Genomic DNA, 19,088 nt, shown 5'->3' with positions numbered 1-19,088 from the left:
GGCTTCCCTCCAGGGTTTACAAAAGAGCTTATATCAGAGTGTTATATCGCTAGTAAGTCGATACACTACGATCCGTATCCACAACACGCGACAAGCGAAGTGCATTCGTCCTAATGCATTCTTCTCAGTTCTTCCACAAGCCCCTTAGCACTCTCAACAGTGACCCCCGCAACCCCATCCGCAATGACCTTCCCGACGATTTCCTCTTGTAATTCCACACTACAGCCCAAAAACCGCTCAATGAGCTCTCCGTCAACGAACCGATACGGCTCCTCCGCCTGACGTATGGTATTCCTGAAGGCGCGGAACTTGTTGAATGGCATCCCGCCAGGTGTCACAACCATACCAGCCATTGCGGATTGCAAGCGCATGAGCAAATCTTGGTAGGTAGGGTTAATGATCCCGAAGAGGTAGATGGAGCCTTCGACCTACATATCCATCCCATAGATTTGGGCGTCGTTAGTTTTCGACGTATCATGAAAAGTGAAGTATAAATTGGAAAAAAAAAAAAAAAAAAAAAACCATATAACCATAAACTTACCGTCCCTAAGAACGCTCTCGGCGAAATTGCCGCCTCCGCCCCCTGTGATCCCTGAATATTCACCGGCCGTATCCGATTTACCATCTCCCCAAGTGAAATCTCGCTCGTAACCTCTAACCTTCGTCTATCATCGTCCGTCACCCCATTGACATTCCGATGAAGCATGACAAGATTTCCCTCAGCGTCGCTTTCAAGCCACGTATCTTCGGCCACAGGGGCGACAGCAGTGCTCCAGAGGGTTTGGAAATGGCGGGCGACTTCTGTCAGGCTGTCGGGCAGGCCGTTGGCGCCTTGTTGATATTCGACGATGGAAACGCTTTTCATGAGATCGGCGACGGCGATCAAGTTGCCTGTCACAGCGATGTCGACAGGAGCAGTGGAGGTGCGGTAGCTGGCGGTTTTGGAGAGAGTATAGTCGGCGAATTGGCCTTTGGAGAGCGTGTAGACAACAACCTGTTTTAGATTTACGAGTTAGTCTCACATGGTTGTTCTGGGGGGTGGTATGGAAGGAGTATTTCAACGAACCGTTTTCATCAGAGCAGCAACTATTTTATCCTGCACAATAGCCAGCGCCCTACACGCTCCCTTAACAGGCATCTCCGCTACCTTCGCCAGTTGCCTGTTGGCCGTCACTTCGAATGCTAATATCCTCCCGCGTATTGAGCCCTCACCAAAATCATCAAGATACGACGTGCCCACGACAAACAAGTCCTTAAATAAGTCATTGCCTTCACTGTCGATTCCATCCGGGAACTGCGCGCGAATGACGCTCTCCACAAGCTCATCCTTATTCAGATCATAAATATCTAATTCGCGAAACATGATCTCATCAGCCAACATGAACCGACTCGCAATGACCTCCGCCCCATCTTCAAGCGTCCGTTTAATAGTGCCTATTCCAAACGCCCTTTCAGGTGCTGAATACGCGACCCTTCGCACTGTCTCGCCAACCTCTAGTGTCTGGATCTGCGTGGTCCGTTCAGCATCCACGAGGGTGATTTTCAATTCTGACGGGGTGGCTAGCGCAATGGATCCCGGGTATGCTTCAGAGTTGAAGTGGCAGATGCGCGAGGCCTGATCAGAGTTGACGGCGGAATAGACGATACGGCCCTCTACCGCGTATATTAGGCTTGGCTGCTCGCAGGTAGCGAAGACGTTATACAAACCGTCTCCTCGGGGGAGTTTCTTAAATGAAGGCTGCTCAGAGCCTAAAGTCAATTTGCTCATGCTTGTCAGGGAGAAATCTTCCGAATTGAACGAGAAGGAAAATACGCTTCCGTCGGCCATGGAGACAAACAGAGTTGCAGGATTATTGGGGAGCACCTCTGCGACCAGCACAGAGCGTGGAACTGCATCTCCAGGTTCTCCTAGCGATGTACTACGGCGGATGGCAAGGTCTGGTAGGCTCATGACGACAACTTCAGCCGTCTGTGGAAGGCAAAGAATACAGGCGCGGGCCGGGGACGTCGTGACGGTAACACCAGAAACCTGGGTATCGACGCCAAAATCCTTCTCCCCAGTAATGTTGATATCGCCACTAATATCGAAAATCATAAGAACCTGGCCTCCAACCATCAACACGAGATGATCGTCATTCGACGAAGCTGCCGTGATCGCTTTCGTCTGTTCCGGCGACCACTCCCAAATCACCATTCCACCATCTAGCTCCGCAACGCGGACATTCCATTCCGTGACTTGTAAAATCCGGCCATGTGGCAGATTCGCCGCGAGCAGCGTACTTTCCGCAAGTCCCAGCCCCATAAACTCCTCTTTCTCCTCTACTTCCCCATCCGGCGTGAAATAGAATACCCGCGTCTCATCCACAAATGAAACCAACAAGGTATCTGAAAATTCTTGGGGACAAGCTACCCGCAACGCCCAGAGGTCCGTAATATGTTTCATAGCCCCTAACACGCCCACCTCCTCCATTCCAACGCCGCTTCTCACGCTTCTCAGACTTCCATCATTAAATGCACCGGAACCCGTAACAATCCGTGCCTGGCCCGACGAAAATTCATGTGTTTGACTCTCTCCTATGGCCCTCCCGCCTAGATCCATAATGGTAAAATCAAGTATCGGGGCAATATTCGCGAAAGTCTGTATGACCTCAAACGATCCCTCAGTGATGCGGATAAGTTCAGAATCCCCCTGATGGGAGCCAATAAACGTGATTCCACCACCCATGTAAACTAAGACAGACGCACGCGGGATATCACCCAGAAGATCGAGCTTCCAGCTCTGCACGGCGTTGTCGGTGTCTAGAACAAGCATGAGGAAGAATAGCCGGCCATAGTCGTCTGCCAGCAACCATCGCTGACCATCGACCTGCTCCCAGGCAACGAAGATGGTGGCTTCTTTGAGTGGTTGTGAGATACATTCGTTACTTGCGTCGTCCAGATATCGGATTGAGGTTTCGCCAAGGACGAGGAGGCCTCCTATTCGTAAATAATGAGTAAAATGAATATAAATATATGTGGAGAACAACCCGCTATACAAGAGGGGCACAGAAAACATACCCAAGGGCGCCGGCACCGGCACCAAAAAGCTAGCCCCCATTTCCAACTCCTCCTTCAACAAATCCAACCCCTTCAACACTGCCACAATTCCCCCATCGGCCCCAATCCCGCCCCCACTGCCCGTCCCACCCCCCATCCCCATTCCCCCATGCATAACCTCCAGCTCCCTAACCTTCAACCGCACCTTCCCCATCGTATCTTCATATAAAAGCGCCATCCTCGGTAGCGTATCAGCCTGCGTATGTAAAAACGTCGAGGACCGCACCAACAATTCCTCAACGCGCGCCTGACACGGCTCGCCTAGCTCTAGGTCCGCCGCCGCAGCCCCTGCTGCTGCATCCTGATTTGCGTATGCGGCGCTTGCACTGGCGTTAGCAGCGCGTTTCCCCAACCTCCGCCCAGACCCTCGTGATCGCAGTGGCTGACCGATGGGTATAACTGTGACGATGCCTTCGTATAACTCTAGTGTGAGAAATCTACCGGAGGGATCGATGAGGCAGCGGTCGCCCAGTTGGGACGCGCGGGCCGAGGGGTCGGCGAGGTCAACGTATTTACGCTCTGTGCGGAGATTTTTTGTCTTCTGGTCCCAGGAGACGGTGAAATAGGAGGCCCTGTCCGTGCCTATGAAGAGGATATCGGTTTGGGGACGGAAGGGGGCCGGTTGTAGGGGTAGCTGGTGATCCAGGGACTGTGGTTGCGGGGGTGGTTTCGAAGGTAGCGGAGGCCGTGAGAGCTTTGCAAGCATAGTCACTTTGCCGTATATGGCCTTTGAGTATTCGAGAGAGAAGCCATCGGGGGTTTGGGAGTAGAATTCGAGGCGGTTGGATTTCCTGGAATTGGTGGGGGGTGGTTAGATGTTTGACATCCCGCATATACAACAGGAAGTGGAGATACTCACGCAACAACTAAACAGTCTTTTTCTGGCTCCAAGAACTGGAGTTTTATGGCATGGCGGATGCTGCTTGCATGGTGAATAGGCACCACGTACGCCATATCTGAAAAAAATGGGAGCTGGTAGCCGCCCTGGCTATGCGTGCTGGAGCGCACAGCTTATATAAATGGAAAACAGCTCGGCTATCAAGGGGTGTACGGAGCCGCTCCGGTTGCCGTAAGCATACCAATCCGTCGCCACATGCATTAGGGACAGAGAGTATGTGGACGACTATGGTTCTCCAGCGTAGATATGCGGGTTGTTGTCTGGACGGTGGAAGTTGGAGGCCGGTTGATTCCGCTTGGCGCGCAAACCTCAGGAACGGGCGGGGATCAGGACTGACTAATCATGAAAGGAAAAGGAAATGGATACAGAATGCAATTGAACAGCAGCAGCAGTAAGAGACATCTATATACAATCGAATTTCTCATCTAGTATCTCATTCTAGAAAAAAGGAATAAAAAAGCCCATAACTGAGGCCCCACAGATCCCATGGGTACAAAAAAAAAACAGAAAAAGAGAACAAATCCGTTACATAAAACACACTGCATTGCCCATCTATCGCGACATATCCTTCAAATATTTATACACCACTGAAAAGTCCTTCCCAGGATACCCCTCCTCCGTCTCCTTATAGACCTGCTGAGCCTTCTCCGCAAGCTTCAACGGCGTTCCCGCCTCCTTGGCCGCTTCCACGGCAAGCCGAAGATCCTTTTTCATCAATGAAACTCCAAACCCGCCGGCATATTCCCTCGATGCGGGCGCTGTCTCCACCACTCCCGGCACGGGATTATTCACCTCACTCGACCATGACCTCCCCGTGGACGAATTGATCATTTGGCCTAGTGTCTTCGCATCTAGCCCCCAACGAATCCCGAGGTTCATCGCTTCCGCTGTCGCGATGTTCTGGATGGCGAGGAGGTAGTTGTTGGCTAGTTTCCCCGAGAGTCCGGCCCCCTGCTCGCCCAGGTGCCACACCTTCTTGCCCATGAGCAGGAGCACTTCCTCAGCGCGCTGGGCGAGTCCGGAAACCTTGGAGGAGGCACCGAGCATGAAGGTGAGCGTGCCGGCCTTGGCACCCACGACTCCGCCGGACATGGGTGCATCTACGAATTTGCCAGCGCCCGTGCAGTGTACTGCGTTTGCGACTTCGCGAGAGGAAGTGGGGTCGATTGTCGAGCAGTCGATGAAGAGGCGGTCTTTGTCTGACGGCAGTTTTGGGAGGCCGCCTTTTAGGATGATGTGGAAGACGTCTTTGACATGGCGGGGTTCGGGGAGACTAGTTATGATTGTTTCCTACAGCGGTAGACAAGTTGGGTGTTATTAATTTCCACGAGAAATGTCTAGATACTAGTAGAAGAGCAGAGCCATCCAAGGGAATGTGCAGATGCCCATTTCCAAATCAATATCTGATAAAACGCAACGATCGATAGAAGCATTGTGAAAGGGATGGTCACCCACAAGGGTGAAACGCTGAGAAAAAAGCAACATCTTATACAAAGGGTGCATAGGTATGAAATATGTATTTGTAAATATATGTATATAAATAAATCCATACCGATTCAAGAGCCACCTGTTGAGGGCTAGTCGCAACCTCCACCTTGAGGCTGCTGGGTTGTTCCTGGACAAATTGCTGGGTGGCTTTTGGGTTGGCGTCGCATATGATTAGGGTATCGGACTGCGGGATTTTGGAGCGCAAGTTTCTAGCCATTGGGTATCCTGTTGAGAGAGAGAGACAGTAAAAAGCACAATCTGGTTAGCAAGTTGCCCCAAGGCGAGGTATTGAGTATGACGCGGGGTAGTTGTGCATGTCGCCCGTTGGCGGTGAAAATTCAGAGAACGGGAGCGATGCGCCGGGAACAACACCAGCACAACGAGGGCGAACATATATATTACAAAAGCAGCATGTATTGAAGGAAGCAAAGGAACCTGAGGAGGCACAATTCGGTACATACCCATCTGCCCCAAGCCAATAAAACCCCAAGTCGCATCCCGGGGGAGTGTCGTGGAGAAAGCCCTCCGGGAGGCGAGCGGAGAAGTAGTATAGGGAGAAGCAAGTAGCCTCTTCAGCGGCGAGTTGAACATAGAAGCACTCATGTTGAACAGCTGGTTATGAAGAGTGGGTGGTGGCGGGAATGGAGGAATGTGGGAGAAAAGAACTTAAGAAATGGCTAATATGTTGAATCGCGGAGGATAGAGAGACAAGGAAGAAAGTCATCAACACAGAATACCAGAATCGAACCCGAGCTGGTTGAGCCGAGATGGTCCAGAGACCGTGCTTAGCCTTGCCCCAGCTGCCAGGCCCCAGTCTCCCATTGCAGCCATGGCTCCCAAGGGTGCTAATGGGGACTAACGGGGGCTAATAGGGGCTAATAGGGGCTACTCGCGCTAGTTCCCCCCTAAAGCCCCGGCTGTGGAACCCTGGTCACAGCAGCCACTCACAGCGTTGCAGCAGCTCCGGCTTCAACCGAAGGCGGGGGAGTTGGGGCTGCGAACAGGGTCATCTTGGGTAGTTGAGAGACGAAATAATCACAAAATTTAAATCAATCAACAATAAATATAATATCTGGTTTATCCTTCAAAATGCTACTTAGAACTCAGCTAGTTGAAAACTATATAAACTGACTACTGCATAGAACATCCTAGCAGTCACGGAAAACGCACGGCAAACCTCACTTGTTCGCAGCTCGTATGTAGCATCCAACAGGAGTTATGTCCACCTTCGATGGCCAGGATGTGCTCTGTTGAAACAAACAGCACCTATATTGAGCACATGGGCTGTCTGGGCCCTGGATAATTAGAGAATGAGCAGCAGCATCTCCCCAACACCTAAGTGTGGCAGAACAATTTGATCAAGATAAATTAGAGCCTCGAACAAGACCCGAATATGTACTCTCTATCTCCATAGATCGTGCTACCAGTGTCTAACGTTTCCCCAAGGGGGATATAGAACCATCTGCTCGCTGCGGAATTGAGGAGGGTATGATTGTGCCCGCGCCATCCAGACACTGGAACGTACTTTGCAAAGATGACATGCGCCCTCTGCAATCAGTTCCAGGGGAAATGGAACCTTTCAGATACCCGATTGCGGGGTATGAATAGACACCACATCGTCCCTAGATTCACTTGGGAGGAGATGCAATGTTCGGCAACCTCGTGCTACGGCTGCAATATTCTCATATCTGGATGCCGGGGATGTTTCAGCCAGCACGGCATTGAGGAATCTGATATCGTACACGGGATTCTTCGGTTCTACTATCCGACCACTCTCGATAACGCTGTCAAACAAGAGGCGAGCAAGGACTTGATCTTCCTCATGAAAGGCGGACGCCGTTTTGAAGTCCAGCTTTTTTGTACAGAGGATGATGATTGCCCAATCCCAGATTCGTGGGATTACATCCCTGTTTCGCGGAGGACATCACCACGGACCGATTCTGACATGGCTATCGTTACCATAAAAGGCTGGATTTCATCATGCATCGTCACCCATTACACCCCTGAATGCTTTTGCGACTCTCCCGATAACCCACCTTTGCCCACAAGAGTAGTGGATGTGGGCCTCGACGACGACAGCGTCAAGCTCATCGAACCAAAGGGGGCCGTCAGAGCCAAGTACATTTGTCTGAGCCACTGCTGGGGCCTTGCCCAAATCATAACGACTACAAAATCAACCCTCGCAGATCGCAAAAGGGGCATACCCTGGAGAAGCCTATCCAAGACCTTCCGCGACGCCATTTCCCTCACCAGGGCCCTTGGCATCAAATACATCTGGATCGACTCCCTCTGCATTATCCAAGACGATGCGAGGGATTGGGACGTCGAGTCTTCCAATATGGCTGCAATATATACAAATGGCCATCTAACCATCGCCGCAACCATGTCAGCCAATGGCGCCGGCGGACTCTTCAGAGATACCCCAGACTTCGAAGTCTCTGGCACGGCACCCCCTTCAGATACAAACGGCAAGGGGGAGCCCTACCGCCTCTTCTTCCGCGAACGCATCGACCACCACATCGACATGGGCATAGCCAACAGTGACATCTCCATCGGCAGCCCGACCGCGACCCACTATCCCCTCCTCACCCGCGCATGGGTCTACCAAGAACGCATGCTCTCCACGCGCATCCTCCACTTCGGGCGCTACGAGCTTTTCTTTGAGTGCCGCAGCAGCATCGTCTGCGAATGCGACGACATCGAGTTCCACGGCTCCTCTCCCGAAACACCCATCGCGCTCTTCAAGATTGAGCATGCAGAAGCGTTGGGCGATTACACCAGCAGCTGGGTTGATGGAGACCAGTTCCGGGACGCCGTCCACTACCAGGGCGCGAGCCTGTGGCGGACAATGGTGAGCTGCTACAGCGCGCTGCTGCTGACGAAGTCGAAAGATCGCCTGCCAGCCATCAGCGGTATTGCCAAGGATCTCGCTGCGCGCAGGCAGTCGAGGTACCTGGCTGGCCTGTGGGAGGAGTCTATCAATGACGATCTGCTCTGGACCGTGCACTGGCAATCGCGACACCAGAAGGCGAGGCCGTACCCACGCAACGCGCCGACGTGGTCGTGGGCGAGTACGGATGCGTGTGTGCTGTATTACGATGGCGTGTTGTTTACCAACCTGGAGGACAAGCAGGGGTCGCTTAGGGAGAGACAGCCGTACAAGCATTTTAGCACGGTGGAGAAGTGTGAAGTGACCTGGGCGGCTGTTGACGAGTTCGGGGCTATTTCGAGCGGGATGCTTACGATTTCAGGACTGGTGGTTACCGGTCTCCTTGAGCGGGAGGTTAAGGCGCAGAGCGATGGGGTGGAGGATATCGTGCACTATGTTTCTTTGCCCAGGAGAGATGATGGTAGTAATGAGAAGAATAATCAGCTGCGACTGGCGATTAAGCCCGACTACCTGCTTGATCATGACGGGCCTGGACAGACGAAGCCAGGGACTGAGGTGTTTTGTCTGCGCATGAGCGTTATACAGGAGGGTTCGTCGGACCATATGATCTCACTCGTCTTGAAAAGGGCGTCTGAATCGCCAGGGCGTCTTGAGAGGATAGGAACGGTGATTCTCAGGCAGAATCCCCCACCTATAGACCCTGTGGGCGAATTGTTTCAGGATGCTGAACTGAGGACAATGACTATCATTTAACCAATTTTTTTTTTTTACATGTACGGTACATACATGTGCGGCATTGGAAAAAATTTTCGGCATCGTCAATAGACATACTGGATACATTAGGCGGCAGCAGTGAGTAGATTTGAAGCCTAATATACAACATTCTATATATCAAAAATATAAGCAAATCACCAACATGAGAGAGGAATGCGACAACCAACGGGAAAATGAATCGCCAAATTCTATTGTAACTCGAAAATGGAAACCAGGGCAAAATAGCGAAAGATAGCATTAAAAATGTTGGGGACGCGGAGTTACACGTTAAGAAGCCAAGCAATCTTTCTATTGAATATTTCCATTCTTATGTGGATGGCTCGGGGGAGAAAAAGAAATACCTTCCATTCACTCATATATCCCACAAGCTCCAGAAGCACCGACCTTGAGACATAAAACGCAAATCAACCCATAAATGATGCAACCATTACCTGCTTGTTGGATTAACGATTAACGATAAGATAGAAAAATGAAAACGGTTTTGAGCAGTTTCAGAGGGGCACGCCACTAGTTGTAGATTGTGCATGCGGATGAGGGATATAATATGAGTCCAAAGTTAGAAAAACAAAGGAGTCCAAAATATGGAACGCGACTTCATCATGGTCCAAGGAAGAATTTTCAAGATGTGTATATTTAAATGTGGATGTGGTATGTAGAACAACGGTAGATTAAAAGCATAAGGGCAGAGAGTTAAAGAACAGAAATATTTAAGAGATCAGGGTATCTTGCCGGACAAAGAGGGAGTAGAGAAGAAACATAGATACGCAATAGATTATATATAGTTAAGGTAATGTGATTTCATGATGCTGCTTCAATGCCCTGGAGAAGTGGGGCCACTCGAAGCGGCACCGGTAGTGCTGGAACCGCTTGCCGCGGCACCCTGAAGACCACCCGATGGACCTGTAAGATATTCTTGTGGGACCCTCGGAACGCGTGGCGAGCTGGTTGTATGGACAAACGCACGTTGCTGAGCTCTCAACAAGTCCCTCTGGCGTTCTTTCTCTCTGGAAGAGGATGTGCCGCCAGTCAAGCGACGCACGCTGCTGCGGATAACGGACTCGAGGGAAAATGGGCCTTCATTGCCATGGCGCGGGGATGTGGTTGAGTTGGACGCTGGTTGGCCGAGGACTAAACGATCGTCGGAGTCTGAGAGAGCTTCCTCCAGTTCGTCGTCGGATAGGAATGGGATTGCTGATGAACTTCCGAACATTGGCATCGATGACTGGCTGCTGGACGGATAGGCGTTTGCGGGAGATGTTACAGATCGTGTGTGCATTGAAGTCCGGGAAGGCGGCAGGCCGGAGCTCCCACCTAAAGGAGACGAGTGCATCCCACTTGCCTCAGTGCGGCTGGTTGTTGGTCTAGATTCAGCAAGGCCGTTCTGGAAGGACGAAGATGAAGCTGTTCGAGCTAGGGACTTTCGTAGGAGGGGGGCGGTTTGCTGATCATAGAGATTGGCGCTGGCGTCGTGGAAATCGCTTACAAAACTGTGCAGTGTAGTGCCTGAAATCGAATTCAGGGGGCGCGGAATCGCCTCAGTTTCGTCGAAGAAGTCATCAAGGCTGTCTAGTTTCTGCAGCAGGTCGCCCATGTTTCCGTCGTTCTGTGTGTCGAAAGATTTCATCGTGTCAGCTCGTAGACCAGGGGAATACAAATTGTTGTATTCCTCCACGTGGAACTCCATTTCAGGGGATGCAGGAGTTTGCTCTGATCCATCAGCTTCTGCACAAGTGTAGAAAACAGCGTGAACATTGTTCCTCGTCAGGGCAGACTGGGCAGCGGGTACCGGGATAGACCAGCCAGTTCGTTCAGGTATTCCATACAGGCTTTGGATACGTTCAAACTCCTTGCGGATGGCTCGAGATGAGCATGCGGAAGCCATACTCATTCTCAGGTGATGGCGTTCCATTGGGTTTCCGGAAACGGTCATTATGTGGTCCATCACTTCCAGGGCCTGGGGACACAAATCAGTGTGAAGTAGTCGAAGTAACGGGGATATGAGATCCGGTCCATAACATGCGACTTCAGGGCGACGCATGTCGATTTCAGAAATAATAGCACACAGTATCTTCATAGTCATAATTCGAAACCATGCCGTCGTGTTCGTAAGTAACCCAATGAGAAAAATAAGCGTTTGCGCCTCCTGCTCAGGGAAGTAGTAGGACCGAATAGCTTCGACGGAGTCCACTAAAAAATCTTGACTAAGCTTATAATGGCCGCTTGAGAAGCCGAATAAGCAATCAGAAAAGCGAGTATAGCCGTTGTTCTCAGAAATTGAAGCAAGCAGCCTCGCGCGCTCTACAACTTCTTTCGGCCGTTCTGGAAGATGAAACTGGTGAAGGAGGACCGGGAGATTTGCCAATATTGCAAAGAGTAGTCGGTTGTTGTCACCCACCAGTTCGTCATTAGGGAGGGCAGTGAGCCGATGCAAAACGGACAGAGTCTTGTCTAGCGATTCGCCGGATTTCAAGCCCTTGTATATCAGAACCTGGATTCCCTCAAAGTCACCTTCCCACTTGGGTGGCTTGCTCTCCCGGAGTTTCGTTAAAACGGCCGGATCACGCATGTCCACCTTATCCAGATACTTTTCCAGCATGCCAACACTCTCCATGAACTCGCGCTCGTGAATCGTGTTGAGGCACGCACACGTTGTCCAGAAGAGTTGGGGGTAGCGGAGCAAATCCTGCGGCGCAAGAGAATTGATGATAATTTTCAACGTGGTCAAGATTTCCATCGAGAAGGTTTGATAATCGGTTTCCTCGTCAGCAATGGTATTAGACAATCGCGCGAGCATATCCGCTAGCATTCTCGAGTCAAGGGATGTTGAGATGCATCTGAACACTTGAAAGGATCGACATGCAAGATGTCGAACAGGACAGGATGTAGCCCAGTTCAACGCCTCCTTCGCCCATATATCGTTCACTGATTCGTAGGCAGTAGAGAAGAAATTCGCTACATCTTGGGTCACCCGATGCATAGACGCAGGAACTCTGCTAGGATCTTGGTCATCCTCGCCGCCATTATTGTCTTCGTAGTCCCAAACGACAGCGGTGTCCCCCCGTCGGATACATTCAACAAAATCCTCAATAGACGTCCGCATGCCATCAGGGGAATCACCAATTTTCGAGGCGACAAGTTCGTGGATTAAATGGACAAGCATCTCTCGGGCCTGCTCTTGAACGGTGAGAGTGTAATGGTCCCAAAAAATAAGAGCAGTATGGAGAAGTTTGATAACATTGTCCAGTCCAAGTGTAACAGGCGAAACCATCAAGTCGACCAGGAAAATGAGAGAAACTTGACCAAGTGAAAATCCAGCCTGCAAGATCTGTTAGACGTCAAATACACCCAAGGAAGATTTTTTTTTTTTAAAACAATAACCTACCTGCTTGTTACCAACAGGCAAAACAGTCCCAAGGTCGGCAACATAGGGCAAGCTTTTCAAATCGGATGGTGGCGGGAGTGGATCTCTTCGTTCTTGAACCATATTCTTAGGTATGACTTGCATCAGGAAAAACTCAATGACTTTAGAACCCGCCAAAGTCGTAGACAGGAATACTATGATCTGCTTCGCATAATCTACGAAATTTTGTTCCTTCCGCTCCAGACAGAGCTGGATGATGAAGTCGAGAACCAGCTGCACATTGCCCGCGTGAGGCCCGGTTGCAAGTGCTTGCCAGAGGGCTTGGACTTCGTTAGGAAGAACATTCCCAGATTGAATTGTGATCTCAAAGAGATTGGCAAGGAGCATATATGACTTTGCCGTTGGTCCGCCATTCGGGTCCACTTGGAGCTCTATTGCCTGAATCCACGGAAGGATAGCTGCTACCATGTTCCGTTGAGTGTCAGGTTGGATTTTCTTGAAGTGCAGTGAAAACTCGGAAAATATGGTGAATGCTAGGTCAGCGTGTTGTTGCGCCAACCGTTTGGAAGTTTCAAATTGTGCTAGCTTGTAGACAGCGGTTGTCTTATCGGATATGCTAATGTCGAAGTCCTGAATCCTAGAGCTTTTCTGCTGCCGCTCCTCCAGGGTTCGTAACAAGCGTGCAGATTTCATTCGGATCTCTCGCTTCGCGTTTCCCAGGGCGAAAAGAACAGCCCCGAGGATTCTCCAGAACGAGAATGGATAATCAGTGTGCTCCATCAGAACCTGTGCAACGACATCGAAGTAGCTCTCTAACGCCTTCGGGCTTTCAGAGATATAGCACATTTCGATCGACTGTTCTAATAGGTACGGAAGGTCTTTATTATGGACGATCAAGTTCTTCAGAGCTCGTCGGCCAATTGCGTGCAGTTTGTCGCTCACGGTATTAAGAATAATATCAATCCAGGAAAGCATACGACGCATATCGAATTGGAGGGTAGCTTTGCTCTCCGTAGTTATTTTGATAGGCCCACCGCACAGAGAAGCCATAGCACTCAACGCAGCCGTCCGCAGATTCCGCTTCTCGATTTCCAATGCTGCAGTACTTCTAGCCTCCCACGCTTCTCGTTGCCGCGCAATCACAAGCTTCCTCATATTTTCTTCCCGGGCAGCAAGTTGGGACTGATTCGGAGAATAACCACACCAATCTTCCATGAGTGAAAATGCAGATTTCCTAGACTCGAACGGCATCCAGCGGGAGGGGTCTTTGGATTTATTGATTCCCTCGAATAGCTCTTCCAATAGACCGCAATAATGAAATCTGAGCCTTTGGAACTCAAGGTCATTTTGCACCTCAACGTCGCTGAGAAATATCCGCAAATCTTTCGTGTACGTTACGAGGTTATTCAGGATCCAGTCGTCATTGTACACCTCCGGCTCCTTCAAAAAGTGCGATGTTACCTTGTAGACGTTGGTGACTTCAGTTCGCAGCCTGTCAGTTCTCCTGTTTCGCCGGGGGCTACTGGGGGTCCTATTGTGCGTTCCAATTCGGACTCGGGCCTCTTCATTGCATGTAGTAACCGCATACTGCAACGATTCTAGCAGTGTTCGATATAGATTCTTGTTGATAGAACCAAGGGCGACGACAATGGCATTGCGAATCGAGTCAGGGCCAGCGGAGAGAAGAGGAATAACAGTGGCAAACAATGCTCTAGCAGAACCGATTTTATCCTGGGGATGCTGGCCCGCCTTCGAGGTTTTACGTGCATGCTGAGCATTGGCAAGTTGACTTTGAGACTGTGCTCCGGCTGTGTTGATGGTAGTGCAGGCCATTATCAAGTACAGTTTCCACTGCTCAACCAAGATGTCAGGCGAATTGCTGCTACGGGGAACCGGTCGACCATGGGCAATATCAAGAGAGCCATACTGTCCCGGTTGAAAATTTTCAGCGAGAGCAGCGATGCTGTTGTGCATTTGAACTAATCTAGCACAGACAATTTCTCGCCCCAAGGTTACAGCAAATGGGCAAGTTCTAAAGCTGATCCGGATGAGATTCGGAAATACCTTGGACCACAAGGTAGAGTCATAGGAAACCTCGCTGCTGCAGATCTCTATGAGGGTGTTTTGTGGCCCATTTTGCTGTTTCCCTTTTTGAAGGCGGCTTCTCTCTGCAACAGTGAGCAGCTCATCCTTCAGATCTAGAACGTTATACGAGGCGTCTTCCAAAATCTGAATTATACGCGGCACATCCTTCCCAGTCTTGCCCAGGGCGCTGTCGAACTCAGTAACAAGCCGCAGAACAGTGATCGCAAACGCACGAACTCGTCTCGACTGCGAACACAAAAAGAACAGCCCGTGGGATTCGATCTCCTCTACATGGGCCATGACCGCTGACAAATCCAGCTGAAGCCCCCTGCTTCCACTTCCACCATTCTCTGACGGCTCCGAAATTGCATCTCTGCTCTTTTGTCTAATTTCCCCAATCCAAATCTGTATTAACTCAACATATAATTTCAAGGTGGACTCGATGTGGCCCGGACCCAGCATCCCCTCGTCAGACATGGTCGAGTATCTTGCATCGAAATTGAATATAAATCGAGCGAACCCAATTGCAACATGTTGGGCATGGGACAGGCGAGCAATGGATTTGAGAGATTCGGCGGAAGAAGTGGCAATATTAGACTGTACATGAGCAGTTCCTGTGCACAGTAAATTTATCAAAGAATTGAAAGGTATGTGATCGCAAAGACATCGTGGGAGAGCTTGGACGGCAACATGTAATAAATCATAAAAGGCTTGTTTTTGATCAGGGCCGTTTGAATGATCATCCCTTCTTCCAAAGCTGAAGGCTTCCGTGATTGGGGTTTTGGGAGTGACTCCACCAAACTTCTCATCCAAAGCTGCCTGGCCACCAAAAGTGTTATCGCATAAGATGGTGATCTTGCCTAATATTTCACAGAAGCGGTAGTAAAATTTCCTGGAATTCTCACTCAGCTTCGCAGTATTTACAGGACGAAAAACAGTCTCATGCAGGACATTTTTGTTCGGGTTTAGATGGTCCAGTGGTACTCGCGGGTCGGCAAAGGGAAAAGATGTGGCAAAAGGTTGATCCATAACGGCAAAGTCTTGCGGAAATGGCGGTGGCTCTTGGCCCCCATGGTCCAAATCGGCCATTATTGCTAGAAAAGAGCGGATCCCGATAACCATCTTTTCTGGCTCCATTTGTTCGATTTTCAATTCTTTGCCGGACATGATGAGGTCCGAGTTAACCAGCGGAAAGATTACACCTCTGAAACACATATCAGGATGTTTATAGCCGACCATCCGAACCAGTTGCGTCAACGGCTCTGCCACCGCAGTCTCCGTAGTTAAATACGTTCTCCTACCGCCCGGGAGCGCAATTCGCGTGATTTCATCTATTTTTCGAAGTGGGTTGCTATGGGGATCGGGATAGCGGAAAAGGTAAGTCCAAAGCAATCGACAGATTGCCTGCAGGGCAGTCCCTCGCGAAGGCCGGTCTTTTAGCTTTTGTGGGAGACTGGTTATCACAGACATCCACTGGGAATAGAACGCTTCTTTGGGAGATGCGCATAACAGCAGTATGTAAAGGGGAAATGCACTATTCCAATGACGAGGTTTCGGGAGGATTTGAGATAAGCGTGGAACGAGGAGATCAACAAGTTCCCTCCACTTGGGTGATGTAAGGTCACAGGAAAGATTCCCAGCAATTGGTAGGAGGAAGGATTCGAGGATTTGACAATACGCTTGCTTCAAGGACTGGCCGTGCGAATTGACGAATAATCTCGCCACGGATAGTAAAAAGTCACAAGACCTACTCCAAGCATCCTCTGGGGATGTCCTAATTTGTAGATGCCTCATCCCAAATACAAGTAGCTCTGCTTTCGTCTCCGCATCCTTCGTCGTTGCTAATCTGAAATCATCCTTCTGAAATTGGCTCAGCTCCGCAAGGAATCTATTTGAAACGCTGCCAAAGTTAGATTCGCTCATAATGCCCAAAAGTTGGCCATAAATTCGCCAGTTTGCCATTCGAAGTGGCGACGCAGCAATTTGGTCCGGATCAACTGTTTTTAATTGTCCAAAAACAATGTCTTCTAACCTCTCTGCCATTTCAGCAGTGATGGCCTGCAGCGTGCTCTGGTTGAAAATTTCGATCAACACGCGGCAGACGAGGTATACGGAAACTGTAGCACGCCGTTCAGCGAGGACTACGTCTTCTTGGCGCGATACTGGAGAGAGGAGTGAGTTGTTCGGCATCGTGCTGGAATCTGGATTTTCAGGCCCTGGTTGCGTAGGTTCAGTATTGCGGCGTGAAAGAGCAGCCACAAACGGGGGAGCTTGTTTTGCCTATCGCATTGGGTTAGCCAGGTCGAGGGGAAGCCTGTAAATGTGATTAAAAAACCATATCAGGAAATCTTACATGGCTCGCAGCTTGTTTAGCCGCAGTCGCAGCTTCTCCCTTGGCCTTTCTCCAAACCATAATTGTATCTATCAAGGGTTTCGGTTTTTGTTTTGCAATGTGGCCCAGGGCTGAAATGAGTTGGTCAAAAATCGGATCCGCACCCGGGCCGCAAATATGCTCCACGGGCGTGTCAAATTCACCGATACTTAAAATGCATTGGTTTATTTTCTCATCCGCTTGACCAACGAACTGCGAAATGTATATATCAATAATTAGTGGTAATCGTTTAGATATCTGCTTCTCCTAAGGGAGAGGAACACACACCGAGTTGAACAGATGGTGAAGGGCATATTCTCCAACAGTCCTCGCCTCTTGTGAATGCTTGGAAGAATGTGATGGATGATGAGAATGGTCTCGTCGTGATTTCCCACTTGTAGTTGCCTTACGCTGAGAAGTTGGCTCACTGGCGATTTCAGCCTGGTGATTATCCTGGATAGTTGTGAGGGTCGCCGGCTGCATGTGGCCAGTGACAGGGGTTCCGGCCCCAGTATATCCCGAAGAGTATTCCTGAGGATCTCGTTTTCCATTCAAAGGGGAATCAAGGGCGTGGGAAACCCCATATGCGGCAGTAGCAATTCCTTCCGGGCTTAGAGGGCCGGGATTGGCGGAAGAAGCTGCGAAACTTGCATTCCTCGAGTGCTGGATGCTTCCGTGGACTATTGAAGCCTGGCGATGGTGTCCGTATGCCGAATTGGAAGGTCGTCTCTCGAGGCCTTCGCCATCTAGACTTGTAGCTGATCGTGTACCGACGGACTCGGGGCTTTTGGAGTGTGACTGCGTACGTAGCCGGGGTTGTGGTTGCGGTTGTAGGGATTGAAGGGAACCGGGAGAAGAGTCGGTAGCTCTCCCGCGTGCAGCAGATGGGTCTCTAGTATGGGACATCATCGCGGGAGGGTTTCTGGAAGCTAAACGATCGGACGAGGAGTGGATATTCGGCTGGGAGGTGGTGAGGGCGGGTTCATCTAGTCTGTAGGGCAGCGCATGGCCGCCAACGACTAGCCGCAGCGGGTGAGGACTGGCTGTACAAGGATTAGAGATAGAGTCAGCCGTTGTTTGCAACCACGATCACTAGGAAAACTGTAATCCGTGGATGATGCCGGTTTTCATGGACGTTTGGAGCAGCGAGTAAAAAAAGTCGCCCATATGAACAACAGCAAGCGCCGGGATTGGCTTGGCAGGGACCCCTCAGAAATACTCACGGGTATGTTGTTGCATCTTCAACGGCCTCCTCTAGCAACGGTGAGAAGAGAGGGCAGCAAAGGAGTATCTATCTCCTCGCATCGTTGATTTCACAGCCCATTCCAAGACACACAGCACCTGCACAGCGCGTTGGGGATGTTGGAGGAGCGAGGAGAAGTTCAGATGTCCAGGCCTCCAGCGGGCTTGGACCGACTTGGCTTTTTTTCGGCTTCTCGTCTACTTCACGCTGGCACCAGGCGGCGGTGGGCCCGGGCTTGTTGCTGGCCAGGACAAACAAAAGGCCAATGCCTCCAGTCTACAATCAAAAATGACTAACTATACCAAGGCTGATGCTGGTTCATGCACGCTGTTCTGATTCGAATAGGATTGAAGATCGAGAAACTCCGCTGGCTAGGTGCTAGGATTCCTGGCCGGGGATAGACTCGTCCAAGGGGGATGGATGGAACTCCGGTCCTTGCGTCACCTAGCCCCATCCCACCGTGATCGTGATGCAAATACGAAACAGAACCATCCACTCGACCCAGGCCCATTGATAGGATCCAGCAGTGTGGTGCATGCTCTTCTACCCGCCATTTCGAAACGCTACTGTGTACAACTTTTACAAAACCCCTCGAGTCTGCTGCGTTTAGCCCGGGTTTGGCCCAGCGAACAAAATTCACTGAGTGGATCCGCTTCACCCCCATCTGAGACGTTGAAAGCGCCCGGAAACAGCGAATGGCCATCTCCACCAACCCTCTCTCTGCCGCTCGAAACAATCCCCTTGAGTTGCTGTCCATCCTTGGGGAACTCCGATCCACTCAAGGCCATTGAACGGTTGGAGCCTGTGTATCGCATGATTCAGTACCTCATACTCAGTTCTCACAGACCATCGGACCATGCTGCTATCAAACATGCTTGGACT

At 50.5% G+C, this 19,088-nt stretch overlaps 4 protein-coding genes across 4 annotated transcripts; 1 reads left to right on the top strand and 3 right to left on the bottom strand.

Moving 5' to 3' along the window:
• Positions 1–34: 34 nt before the first annotated feature.
• On the bottom strand, positions 35–4,050 carry HCBG_05122 (DNA damage-binding protein 1a; the record flags this gene model as incomplete). Its single annotated transcript, XM_045432171.1, has 5 exons — positions 35–428; positions 542–994; positions 1,067–2,976; positions 3,058–3,887; positions 3,956–4,050. 5 exons carry the CDS (start codon positions 4,048–4,050, stop codon positions 111–113), a joined length of 3,606 nt encoding a protein of 1,201 aa, XP_045287383.1.
• A 496-nt stretch (positions 4,051–4,546) lies between these two features.
• On the bottom strand, positions 4,547–5,699 carry HCBG_05121 (3-hydroxyisobutyrate dehydrogenase; the record flags this gene model as incomplete). Its single annotated transcript, XM_045432170.1, has 2 exons — positions 4,547–5,284; positions 5,547–5,699. 2 exons carry the CDS (start codon positions 5,697–5,699, stop codon positions 4,547–4,549), a joined length of 891 nt encoding a protein of 296 aa, XP_045287382.1.
• Positions 5,700–7,016: 1,317 nt separating this feature from the next.
• HCBG_05120 (HET domain-containing protein) lies at positions 7,017–9,125 on the top strand (the record flags this gene model as incomplete). Its single annotated transcript, XM_045432169.1, has 1 exon — positions 7,017–9,125. One exon carries the CDS (start codon positions 7,017–7,019, stop codon positions 9,123–9,125), a length of 2,109 nt encoding a protein of 702 aa, XP_045287381.1.
• A 290-nt stretch (positions 9,126–9,415) lies between these two features.
• Positions 9,416–19,021, bottom strand: HCBG_05119 (cell morphogenesis protein; the record flags this gene model as incomplete). The annotated part of the gene is made up of 8 exons (XM_045432168.1): positions 9,416–12,471; positions 12,529–15,854; positions 16,344–16,480; positions 16,625–16,872; positions 16,946–17,176; positions 17,252–18,006; positions 18,504–18,870; positions 18,920–19,021. 8 exons carry the CDS (start codon positions 19,019–19,021, stop codon positions 9,958–9,960), a joined length of 7,680 nt encoding a protein of 2,559 aa, XP_045287380.1.
• Positions 19,022–19,088: the final 67 nt, after the last annotated feature.

This window comes from Histoplasma capsulatum, assembly GCF_000150115.1.
Source record: "Histoplasma capsulatum G186AR genomic scaffold supercont2.6, whole genome shotgun sequence".
Taxonomy (NCBI): Eukaryota; Fungi; Ascomycota; class Eurotiomycetes; order Onygenales; family Ajellomycetaceae; genus Histoplasma; species Histoplasma capsulatum.
Note: the sequence above shows the minus strand (reverse complement) of the source record. Positions and strands in the feature narration are given on the sequence as shown.